The sequence below is a fragment of the Myotis yumanensis genome, unplaced genomic scaffold (genome assembly GCF_028538775.1).
Source record: "Myotis yumanensis isolate MYYU_CA2020_CCGP unplaced genomic scaffold, mMyoYum1.0.hap1 SCAF_10, whole genome shotgun sequence".
NCBI lineage: Eukaryota > Metazoa > Chordata > Mammalia > Chiroptera > Vespertilionidae > Myotis > Myotis yumanensis.
In genome coordinates, this window is record NW_027223761.1 from 72,209,226 (window position 1) to 72,222,318 (window position 13,093).

Sequence of the window (13,093 nt, forward strand, 5' to 3'; positions counted from 1 at the left end):
ATAATGTGCAGTTTGCCCAAAAACGTGCGGTCCCTGGCGTATGTCTTAGAGATTTCTATGCGGTACACAATGTGTTAAAAAAGGAAAAAACTATGGCTAAACACACCAGACTACAGTGACAGTGGTATTTGGATGTGCAGGCTGTAAACCCCTTTTCAGGATTTAGCTTCTACATCTGATAAGCTCAGGCAATGCCTCAAGCGATGGTAATGAAATTCTGGGACAACTACATGGCCCTGCACCTTTGGCCCCTCCAGAGCATTGGAAATTGGTGGGTGCTGAATGCAAATACTGCCTAGCTAAAAAGGGACGTGTCTGGAAGTCTGATTTTAAGTCTGGTGTACATTTGCTACAATGGGCTGTTTGACTTTGGACAAGCCCCTCTGCCCCTCTGGGCCTCTGCCTTCCCATCTGTAAGGTGAAGGGAATGGCCTAGTTTTCTAGCTCTAAGACTGTGGTCGGCAAACTGCGGCTCGAGAGCCACATGTGACTCTTTGGCCCCTTGAGTGTGGCTCTTCCTAAGCTTTAGGAGTACCCTAATTAAGTTCATAACAATGTACCTACCTATATAGTTTAAGTTTAAAAAATTTGGCTCTCAAAAGAAATTTCAATAGTTGTACTGTTGATATTTGGCTCTGTTGACTAATGAGTTTGCCGACCACTGCTCTAAGAGAAGGCTAGATATGTGTCACAAGGGAAGGAGATTTTTCATCTGATTCTCCCTTCTCTTTGAGGCCTACTTTAGGTTTGAGTGAAAATGTTACCATGGTTCTGGACTGCTTTACCCCATGCTTGCAAAGGTGCCCGAGAACTGTCCCTAACTTTACCTTGGCAGCTTGTCTTCTGCCCACCCTACATAGGGTCGACAGCCAACACATCTGGACCACCTGCTGCTTGTGGCAGCTGGTCACAATTTCTGGGCTTTGTTCACAGCATCTTCTCCACCTCTCCTACCTTCTATCCTCATTTAAAAGCTAGAGGCCCAGTGCATGAAAATTTGTGCACTGGGGGGGGGGGTCCCTCAGCCCAGCCTATGCCCTCTTGCAGTCTGGGACCCCTTGGGGGATGTCCACCTGCCAGCATAGGCCCACTTGCCAGGAGGTCAGGCCTAAGCCACAGTTGGACATCCTTAGCACTGCCGAGGAGGTGGGAAAGGCTCCCGTCAGCTCTGCTGCGTTCGCAGCAGTCAGCCTGGCTTGTGGCTGAGCGGAGCTCCCCCTATGGGAGCACACTGACCACCAAGGGGCAGTTCCTGCATTGAGCGTCTGCCCCCTGGTGGTCAGTGCGCATCATAGCAACCAGTTGTTCCCAGTTGTGTCGCTGTTAGGGTCAATTTTCATATTACCCTTTTATTATATACGATAGGAGCATCCTCGTCCTCTTTTACCCTCAATCTCATCCCAGTGAAGCCATCCCTCAGCATTCCTGTCACAAAATGCCTGTAGCATGTCACTGACCACATTCCTTTTTTTATCTTAGTTTTGCCCACGTGTGCCTCAGCTCCTCACCAGATGGTATGTTACTTTGGAGTGGAGACCACCTCATATTCACTTTTGTATCACCCACAATGGCTCACAGTAGACACACACCAAAGGAGAACACAAGCAGAAACTATGAGAAACAGCTTGGAAGTCACAGGCCTGCATTCAAATATCCATATGCCCTGGCTGGCATGGCTCAGTTGATTGGAGCATCATCTTGTACATCCTGTACAACCCAAGGTGGTGGGTTTGATTCCCAGTCAGGACACCTACCCAAATATCAGTGTGCCCTTGTGTGAGTAACTTAACTTTGTCAAGCCTTCATGCTCTGTGCTGTAAAATGGGATATTAATTCTGTTTAATCTCAATTGTTATTAATGTAAAATGTGGCATGTTACTACAATTGTTAGCAGTAGATGTTTACTAAATGAGTTAGTGGACCAATATATTAATCAGGTGTGAATGACCTATATATAAAACCCAATTTATGGCTATTTTTGCTCATTGGAAGCCTTTATTTACCTAATTATAGTGTTAAATACTTTTTTCCTCTCAATTGCTTCACAGCCAGAACTTGGGTGCAATTCTGCTGTGCTGCTCAAAGTGTCTCCCGTGGAGGTTTGAGTTTGGCAGACGTTTCCCTCTCCTCTCTCCTGTCTCAGGAAGAAAAATATGCAATGAAGTCCATGGCCAAGACACTGAGATCCTGAGGCCGGGAACGTTGGAAGCAATTATTTACATGGGGTGCCTTAAAAGATTCCCTGTATTAGAAAATGTCAAAATTAATAATGCCTGATAACTTAAAAAATATCATCTCAACAAGTAAATCCTAGCAAGGCAACAGACCTTCAGTCCAAGTCTTAGGCCTTCTTTATGATACACATCAACTGAATTAACGTTAATGAAATATACTATATAAACTACACCCAAAGCCTCAGTTTTATTTAGGGCTCAGAAAGTACCCTCTCTTTCTCTGATAAAACACAGGCACACTTTCTTCTCCATTTAATCACTGGTTTTCTTTTAATGCAGGCCTTGGAAAGAGTCGTTAATTGGTGACAATGATGTACTTATATCATATCCCATATCTACTCTCAATTTAAAACATATCCTTCCGTTGAGTGTACTAATCTATAGCATTTATTTCTAACTTCTCATGTAATTTCTTATATTTCAAATATTTCCTCACTCCTTTACACTCTGAGTAGTTACTCCATTAATATAGTTGATGGTAACAGTGAGCTGGAGAGAGCAGAGTGTGGGTCCCATGCATCTTAAATGTGGATTAAAATCCATTCTTTCCCTCAACCTGGATTCTTTATGGTTAACCTCATTTCTTCTGAGACTGTACATGGAGCATTTCATTCTACAGCAACACAGAAGCTGACAAATCGATCACTCTGGGGGCTTTTAAATAATGCCGAATTTTTCTCAATGAAAATCAACTCCTTATTCTACATATTTGTTGAGCTCAGGAACTAACACCTATTTTATTCAGGCAATGTGTACATAACCTTCTCTTTGGTTCAAATAAAAAGATTTCCAAATTGTCCAACATCTGTGGGCACAGACTACAGGGAATAAAAGGCAGTTAAAATGATCTGATAGAGTTGTAATGCAGGATTATTACTCTGCCCTCTTAGCCTTCCAAATTCCATAAACATTAACATATAATGAATACATACTCATTGTAACTTAATAAAAGCATTCAAAACAAAAACGAAAGCCAAAAGCAAAAATCAACTAAGGAGCCCTAACCGGTTTGGCTCAATGGATAGAGCGTCAGCCTGCGGACTGAAGGGTCCCAGGTTCGATTCCAGTCAAGGGCATGTACCTTGGTTGCAGGCACATCCCCAGTAGGGAGTGTGCAGGAGGCAGCTGATTGATGTTTCTCTCTCATTGATGTTTCTAACTCTCTATCCCTCTCCCTTCCTCTCTGTAAAAAAAATCAATTACACACACACACACACACACACATATATTTTTAAAAACAAGTAAGGACAGGCAATGATTGAATTTGCTTTTATTATCAAAACCAAAGGTCAATGATAATCCTCAAATATCTTTCTTGGTGTGTAATCTATTATCCAAGACTCAGTTTCACATAAATAATCAATGTCAAGTAATATTTATAAAATATATATATGCCAACTTAAAAGAGAAAATTTTGCATCAGAACACACAACTGACAGGGATGTGCTGGTTCCATTATCCTCGGAGCTCGTCTGTGTGAAATTACAGTGGTAGAGTTTACCCATACCGGTTCTAAATCATCACATACAACTTAGTTTTAAAATGTGATCATCTGCACCAAACACAATGTTACACCTATTCAATGGAACAAAAAACCTAACAGACACTAATGCTCCTATTTCTTCTAAAATGGCTGGTTTGGAGGTTACTCATTTTTTTTTAAAACCAGCAAGAGAGTGAAGAAATCCAGCTGCACCAATCTTTGCACAAACCTGACCACTTCTGCTTCCACTTTCACAAAAGTAGCTCCTGATGTCTCAGCTTCATCTCACACTACAGCTTTCTGTTAACATGATTCCACTACTCAGAGATATTCAGGAGGGATTCATAAGTACCAATTTTTCAAAATATGGAAACAGATGGGTTTATTACCATGGCAACCCAAAACATGTAGCAGATCAAATACTTTGCTGGCAAATCTCCTAGTGATTTTTCAAATACTATCCTTTTACTCGGCCGAGATAAACAGGGTGGGCAGTATGCCTATAAATGCTAATGCCTGTGAGCAGTTTAATAGTGACCTCCAGGGAGGTCTTCACAGTTGTAAGATCCAGTAAACATCAGTAGCTGCAGCAGAACATAGTGACTCCCACACAAATCGACCTCCGTGCTCCAGAAACAATGGTGCGAACAACACCAGTGGGGAAAGGAAAATCATAAATGGCAGCCACTGAAAGAATTAAAGTTCCTAAAAGAAGCAAGCCCGCTAATTGTTCAGAGAAAAGAAGCCAGAGCAAGGGTACAGCGGTAAGGCACCATCTCGAGGGAAAGTGTGTTTTATTTTCTAATTTTCAGAGCTAGACTGACATTACTTTTGTCATGTTTTAATATGATGTAAAATTTCTTCAAGAATTCCATTAATTTATTGTAAATAACAGTCAATACTCTTGAAAATAATTACCTGTCAAGCCTAATGGCTTTCAAAACAAAACAAGATCACCCCAAAACATACCAACATACACAGTGCTCTATACAGCAGTCTTCAGGGAATCAACAATTCCTGCAGATTTCAGGGACATTACTGAGACAGGAAGAGCAAAAGCTTGGGATATATATTTTTACCAAAAAGGAATATCTGAAAATACCTGTATGAATTGGCCAGCCAACCAAAATCTAAATGAAGGGATATTTAAAATTACTTATTTCAGGAAAATGATTGTACACAAATTATATTGATTCTTTGACTACCAATCCCCAGACCTCAACTTGAAGGCCAGGAGCATACCACTCTTTACAGATACAAGCATCAAGGTTGTCCAAAGTTCTCCCTGCCCCGCGAGTTTGCACCCATGCTCTCTTGTAATTGCTTGTAATCTACCACTTGTAAACGTTCTCTTTTAGCATCAATGTGCACATAGAGTTGGCAGAGGAATTTTGTGACCAAATTATTCTTAGCTGAAGTACAATGCGAGACATGGTTACCGTTTCACAAACAGTGAACAAAAATATTATCCTAATTGGAGAGGAAGTTTCTCATTTTAGAGGGTTCATCTGATCCGGGAAACCAGAAATGCTTACCTCAGGAAGTGCTTCATCGTGCCTGTTTTGCTTATCCAGACGTTATCCAAACTGTCCTCAAGTAACTGCTTTCCAGTTGGCCTTTGTCAAAATAAGTGCAAGCTGTGGGGAGAAAAATAGATGTATTTACTGTTAAGGGTGCTGGAAACCCCAACCCCAGAGTTCTGCTTACCTGAGTAAGCAGACAATATTATATGGCACCCGGAACATTGTCAACCCAACTGCCCACGAAGCAACTCAATTCTATGGATGGAGATTAAAGCTAAAGTCTTTCATTTTATCATTAACAATTAGCCTTTCATTTTAAGTCACTTGCTGGAGAAATTATTAGTTTCATCAGCAATCTTTGCAAGAGTAAGCTTTTTCTCTATTTTGGGCATTTCTACATTTGGAAGAAGAGTATTTATTTTTTAAAAATGAAGAACTATAAAATTATCCTGATTCCCAGATATCTTATGGTCTGAAATCTGGCAGCCTCAACCTTTCAGAAGTACAACTAAAAAATAACTAGAAGCAGCTGGCAATGTCTTTAAAATATATTTGTTAAAGAGTCAATTACTCCAAACAAGTGAACAATATGCTCCATATCCCCCCCCCATTTTTTTTTTTTTTTGCACTCTGACTAGAACAGTGAGGTTTTATATTTGTCTATCACTTTTCAGCTTACAATTTGCTTTCATAAAGTCTATAATACCAGGTTATTGGTCTTCTTCCTTCTTATAAGGAGGACAGCAGAAGCCGCCTACAACGTGGGGATGAAACAGCCTGGAGAAGGGAGAGGCTGGAGACAATAGTGGAGAGATGTTGCCGAGGAGGAGGAGTGATAAATGGAACACCAGCTGCAATGGCAACACAAGGAACTGAGTGTATGGACAAATGGAAGAGACACAACTACCAACTAGAACAGCTCAGAAATGTGGGCAACTCAACCCCAAAGCCAGTCTTTTCTTTACCACATTTTTTTTTTCCATGTGAATACTCCATGCATGCTTGGGGAAAAAAAGTGTACACGTCAATTAAAGATTGTGGTTGCTTCTGGAGGGGCAGGGAAAGGTTTAGGATTGGGGAAGGAAAAACTGACCTTCAGCTTGATAAGCATTTTATTTCTTAAAAGATATCTCGAGCAAAATAAAGGGCAAAAACAACTCGTGTCCCTTTTATGTGGTGGGAATATATATGATTCTTTGTACTTCTGTGGCTTTTAAAAATGAATTCAAATTTTAACTAAAAAGCATTAGTGTCTACCCAAAACCCAGATTATAGTTTCTAAAATATTCTCAAAGATAAGGAACCAGGGCTGCTTGGAGGAGTGGCTGAGTCTAGGGATAGGGCGGGGAACACACAGGTGAGCCTGACATGTCTTGTTGTGCCAGAAAGTAAGAGTGTGCTCAACCCTGACTGGTTTGGCTCAATGGATAGAGCGTCAGCCTGCGGACTGAAGGGTCCCAGGTTCGGTCCCAGTCAAGGGCATGTACCTTGGTTGCAGGCACATCCCCAGTAGGAGTTGTGCAGGAGGCAGGTGATCGATGTTTCTGTCTCATCAATGTTTCTAACTCTCTATCCCTTTCTCTTCCTCTCTGTAAAAAATCAATAAAATATATTTTTGTTAAATGTGCTCAAAGGGCAGACAGTGAAGGTGATGTCCAATAAACACAGGACCCAACCGAAAGGACTCCTGATGGCCAACACTGGGACAATATGTGTAATGTAATTAATATAGTATTGGATTATACCATAAAGTATGAAATAAGTATCTATGATTCCATACTGATATAAATAAATGAATGAATAAATAAATAAATGCAGAATACTATATCAACCTCCTGTACAAAAGACTCCTAAATAATTTATGTAGATACTCTGCCGTCAAGGAGCTGGAGTAGAATTCTTTTTTAAAAAAAATATATTTTATTGATTTTTTTTACAGAGAGGAAGGGAGAGGGATAGAGAGTTAGAAACATTGATGAGAGAGAAACATCGATCAGCTGCCTCCTGCACACCTCCTACTGGGGATATGCCCACAACCAAGGTACATGCCCTTGACCGGAATCCAACCTGGGACCTTTCAGTCCGCAGGCCGACGATCTATCCACTGAGCCAAACTGGTTAGGGCTGGAGTAGAATTCTTAATCCCTTCAATGGAGTCTGGACATAGTGACTTCCTGAGTATAGTCTGGAAGGGGGGAATGAGCAATTTTTCAGTAGAGAAACCTGACAAATACTATCTCAATTAGGTGATCAAGGTTAACATCACAGTGCTAAGTCATGGTGACAGAGTACATTCTTGATATGCTGGGATGAAAATGGCACTTTACCTCCATGGTCTTTCTCCTCCAAACCTCTACCCCTGTCTCATCCTGATGAAAACATCAGACCAACTCCTTTTGATGGATATTGCACAAAATACCTAACCAGTGCTCCTTGACATCTCCAGATCATCAAAAACCAGAAAAGTCTCAGAAACTATCACAGCCAAGAGGTGGCTAAGGAGATATGACAATTAATTATAATGCGGGATCCTGGAACAGAAAAAGAATGTTAGATAAAAACTAAGCAAATCCGAATAAGCAAGGATTTTAGTTAATTAGGTATCAATATTGGCCCATTAGTTGTGACAAATGTTCATATTAACATAAGAAACTGGATGCCAATAAAGGAACACTCTGTATTATCTCTGTAACTTTTCTGTAAATCTAAACTATTCTAAAATGAAAAATATATTCCAATATGTTGATGCCTAATATGCTCTAGACACAAAGTTAGGCATTAGGAATACAGGTTGAACACGAGAGGCATGGGTTCCATTCTCCAGACCCTAAAGTCTTGAGGGAGGATTGTAGAGATAATACAGAGAAACAAATAGCTACTTAAACACAGTTTTACAAGTGGAAATGGGTGCTGTGATAGTGGTGCTTATCTTATGATGTAGGGGTCAGAGGGTTCCCTCATACATATAAAGTCCTAGGAGCAAGAGAATACACAATGTGTAGAGGGAAAAATGTTCAACAAGACCTAGTGACCTGGTGCTTGCTAAGAGGGACAGGTAAAAACAAGGATGGTCAGATCTGGAAAACCAAGAAATGGTCAAATCGTCTAAGACAGCAGTTCTCAACCTGTGGGTTGCAACCCCTTTGGGGGTCGAATGACCCTTTCACAGGGGTCGCCTAAGACCATCGGAAAACACATATATAATTACATATTGTTTTTGTGATTAATCACTATGCTTTAATTATGTTCAATTTGTAACAATGAAATTGGGGTTACCACAACATGAGGAACTGTATTAAAGGGTCGCGGCATTAGGACGGTTGAGAACCACTGGTCTAAGACTTTGTAAGCAATATCAAAGAAGTCTGAACAATAAGGAACCATTAAAAGTCTTCAAACTGAGATGTGAGATGATCCAACTTCTAGTTTAAAAAATGCTCTGTGCTTGTAGTATGGAGAATAAATTGGATTGTGGTGAAATTGTTGGAGGGGACACCATTTAGAAGGTTATTACAATAGTCCAGGCAGAAATAATAATGGCAGGAGAAGGTAATTGACAGAGACAGGACTGGGATGGGTTTGAGAGATATTTAGAAATTAAAACTTTTGTTAATTGATTGGGGAATAGGTTGGTGAAGGAAAAGGAGGAGTCAAACATTATGCCCATGTTTATGGCTGGCATAGATGGGTGAGACAGTAGATTCTTTCATTAAGACACAGAATTCTGGAGGAGATTTTGGGGTCTGGGTGTGTTTGGAGGTCTTTGAGAGGAATTTTGAGCTTGCTGGGTCAAGTGGTAGTATGGATATACATAGATCTGAAGGCCAGGAAAGAAATTCCCATTGGAGACAAAGATTTGGGCTTAATTGGCATATAGATGGTAATTAAAACCATAGCCCAGAAGGAAATACTAAAGAAGTGGCATTTTCAACATTTGTTGTACATAACACTAGTTCTTTGTCATTGGGATAATATTAAATTAAAATCGTCATATTAGAAAGCAAAAAAGAATGGGGGAGTTGGTGTGCAACATGTGATACTGTGAGCCACTCACTATTGATAATGCATTTCAGAAAGTTTTTTTCAATATTTAAAGGAATTTTTAAATGGTTTCATTTTAGTTAAATAGAAAACCAGTTTACCTAAAAAAAAAAATCTCACTTCATAATGATGTGGGACAAATAAAGTAATATAATACTTCAGCTTCCTGCCCTCTACATAGAGGTTCCTGAGTCTATCCATTAAAAAACACCTTCTTGATTGCTTTTGTGCCCAGCATTATCCTGGGTAACGCACATAGTTTAATACTGCAGGGGAGCATTACAATTTAAGGAAAAATTTGGCAAATATGGCAGAAAGTACGCACGGTGGTTAAGAGCACAAGCTTTGGAGACAGAGAGTTCATATCTGGGATCTACCCCTAGCCTAGTGGTTTTAGACAAGCTGCTTAACCTTTCTAGGGTTCTGTTTTCTCCCTGTTCAATGGGGAGCAGTTATTATAACCACTTCGTAGGATTGTTCTAAGAATCACAGTATGTAATATGCAGTCAATGAGTGGTACTCATTATTAGTATTATTTTGTCATTCTTATTAAATACTCCTCTAAAGTAAAAGATTATTTGGTTAAAAGTGAAGAATCAGTTTGGAGACTATTAAAATAAGTTCTGACAAGTTGTGACTTAAACTGGAACAATGATAGTGGTGATGGAGAGAAGAGAACAGAGGTGGAAAGTAGAATCACTTGGACTTACTGATTGGGTGGAAAAAGTGAAGGGAAAGAAAATAACAATTAATTTCAATTATCTGTCTCCCAAACAGGAAACAAAGACAACAATTAGTGCTAATTATCTGTTCCCCAAAGAGCACACACCAAAAATGGCTTTGGGTGGTAGAAGAAAGACTTTGCAAATATTATTTAATACTATCATTGCTCATTGGGTACTAAGTAACTTCTCTAAATGTTTTCTATAGAAAAATAAAACAAATTACTGCTCACTTTATTTTTAAAATTTACGCATACCTGTTAATGTCCTATTTAGTGCAGACTAGATAACTGGTGTGAAAGACAGGAACCTGCTACAAATCAGAGTTGGTGTACAACGTGTGATACTATGAGCCATTCACTATTGATAAGAAATGCCCTATGAGTTGTTTTTTAATGAGTGGTGCTGAGGTAATCTCTCTGAGTTAGGCCTCCTTTGTAGGCAAAGCAGCTTTTCTCAAGTGGCTGTGCAGGGCCCAAAGTCGGGAAAACTTGAGTTTGCTTCTTGTCTGCACAACGCTCTAACAACACAGTAGCCCTGATAGACTGCCCAAGTTTCCCCCACAGCCTGTCGAGGCTAACTGGATCAGATGCCTTGTTTATATGTCTCACTTATTGAAAAATGCAGATACTTATTTTGGGTTAAATTCAGATTTATTGAGTTTTTTTTAAAAAATATATTTTATTGATTTTTTACATAGAGGAAGGGAGAGGGATAGAGAGTTAGAAACATCAATCAGCTGCCTCCTGCACACTCCCTACTGGGGATGTGCCCACAACCAAGGTACATGCCCTTGACCGGAATCGAACCTGGGACCCTTCAGACCGCAGGCCGACGCTCTATCCACTGAGCCAAACCGGTTAGGGCTATTGAGGTATTTTTACATAAAGTTTAGCTTTTTTTTTGCTTTTTTTGTCAGGCAGTAACCTCTGTGGCCCCTGCTTCACAGCATGCAAGGAGGACATGAACACGGTGTGCTGTCCCTTCCCTGTAACTGCTTCTCTAGAGGGGTCTGTAACCGTGCGGACATCAGAATTACCGGCTCTATTTTAAATCTCAGCTGCTGCTCTAAAATGACCTGTGTCATGCTTCCCCTCTGCACACATGCTCCTTGGGGCACCAGGGAAGCCCAGGGCTTGATACAATGCCTGGCAAATTGAGTGCTCAGTTCAGATTTGCTGAAATGAACTTGGCATAGTTTCTGAGAAATGCACCTTTTAACAACACTAATAAAACCAACTAAAAATCACCCTACTGAAAGAAAATAACCCCCATGTGGCTCTCCTTTTTAAGCAAAATAAAGAATGTGATCATAACCCTGGGTTTCCTGACTCTTTCAGCCCATCTGCACTAATTTATCTCCATGTGTATGGGACGCTGCCCTGACCTATTCCCAAGGTAAGGATCCAATGGCTGTGCTTGATGGATCAAACACCTCTCGAGATCAATGGACATTCAGTGCTGTGCGTGGGGCTGTGTGCCCCTTGGACTTTTTTCCCAGCTGGGAGGAAAGGGGCGGGGAGGTGTGGTCTGCTACTTCTGAAAACTCTTTCTGCCTGGAGCCAATGAACTTGCACTGCCTCCTTTGAGCAGGAGGCCCCTACAGCTCTTTTGTCAAGTACCACATGATGACCCTATGTCTTAGAAGCTGACCCATCTATTGAGCATCCCCTGGAATGAATTAGAGACTTAACTAGAGGGGATAGAACTCCTTTCTTTAACATCTTAATCCCTACACAAGATGAGAAAAGCTATTTTCCATGTAGCCCTTCAAATTCTAACTACATCCCCTGTAATAAGCAAAATGCTTGTGCAATCATAATGTTAATATAAGTAAAGGACAATCCATGAAGTAAATTCTATTCTACTGTTAAAATGTGCCTAATTTGGGATTATCCCAGTTTTTCTTAAAAGTGTCTTCTAGCCCTAGCTGGTTCGGCTCAATGGATAGAGTGTCGGCCTGTGGACTGAAGGGTCCCAGGTTTGATTCCCGTCAAGGGCACAAGCCTTGGTTGCAGGCTGGGGTTGCAGGCTCGATCCCCAGTGGTGAGTGTGCAAGAGGCAGCCAATCCATGATTCTCTCTCACATCATTGATGTTCTATCTCTCTCTCTCTCCCTCCCCTTCCTCTCTGAAATCAATAAAAATATTTTATATAAAAAATGTCTTCCAGATAAATTTTTAAATAAAATTTAATTTAAAAAAATTTAGCCTCAGCTTAAGGTCTTGTGAATAATAGCTAATATTTACATAGTGCTTATTTTGTGCCAGGCAATATTCTATGGCCTTTATTTAAAACTCATTTAACAGGCATCCCATGAAGTGAATAAAAATTATCTCCGTTTTATAGCTGAGAAAACTGAGCAAGCTTCCAAGGTCACACAGCTAGTACCTGGCAGAGCTGGGACCCAAACCCTCAAAGCCTGACTTCCGAGGCAGTGCTATTATTTCTCTCCGGTGCTGCCTCTGGAAACCACAGAGGTAAAATTCTGAGTTGACTTAAGCATGAAGAGAATAAATAGTATATTCAATTCAAACTAAATTATAGATCTGGGAATAATGGAGGCCTGGATATACACCTGCCCCTCAAAATTTAGGAGTGTTCTGGGAGCTAGCTGGAGGACTCTTGTCTATCAAGGATTACTATGCCACTGAAAATTAACCCCTTTCCTTTCCCAAAGCAAATGTACCAGAAATCTGAAATTTTCTAAACAAGAAAATGTTATGGGAAGAATTTATATAACAGAGCCCAAAAGTGTGGGTTTTAAATATTCTTATTGAAGTCACATTTCAAAGGAGATAAGGATCCTTGGCAATATCATTCTGAAGTAATTAATATTAAAATATGACATGTAAATCTAGTGCTCCCTTGGGTTTAGAAAACCTAATGACACTCAAGCTCCTGGTCCACTCTATTTGTGTGGTGATTTCATTCTCCCCACATTACTCCGAGGCATTGGTCAGTGTGATAGGGCCTTCAAATCAGCAGTTTCCCTCTTTTTTTTGTTGTTGTTGTTGTTTTTTTCATTTATCTCCATATTTCAGCTTTCATAATACATTACACCTTTCCTTTGTAGATAAAAATATTTGC

At 40.2% G+C, this 13,093-nt stretch overlaps 1 protein-coding gene across 3 annotated transcripts in view; it reads right to left on the reverse strand.

The window, feature by feature from the left end:
• ELMOD1 (ELMO domain containing 1) overlaps positions 1 to 13,093 on the reverse strand; it is a 68,618-nt gene that overhangs the window by 39,248 nt on the left and 16,277 nt on the right. For 2 of the 3 annotated variants that reach the window (XM_070425987.1, XM_070425985.1), the window contains exon 2: positions 5,253 to 5,354. Coding sequence is in view for 2 of the 3 variants with exons in the window: in XM_070425985.1 (XP_070282086.1) it covers positions 5,253 to 5,269 (17 nt within the window). In the remaining variant the exon portion in view is untranslated. Of the gene's footprint in view, positions 1 to 5,252; positions 5,355 to 5,946; positions 6,092 to 13,093 lie in introns of those variants that run through there. The other variant, XM_070425986.1, reaches the window with a different exon arrangement.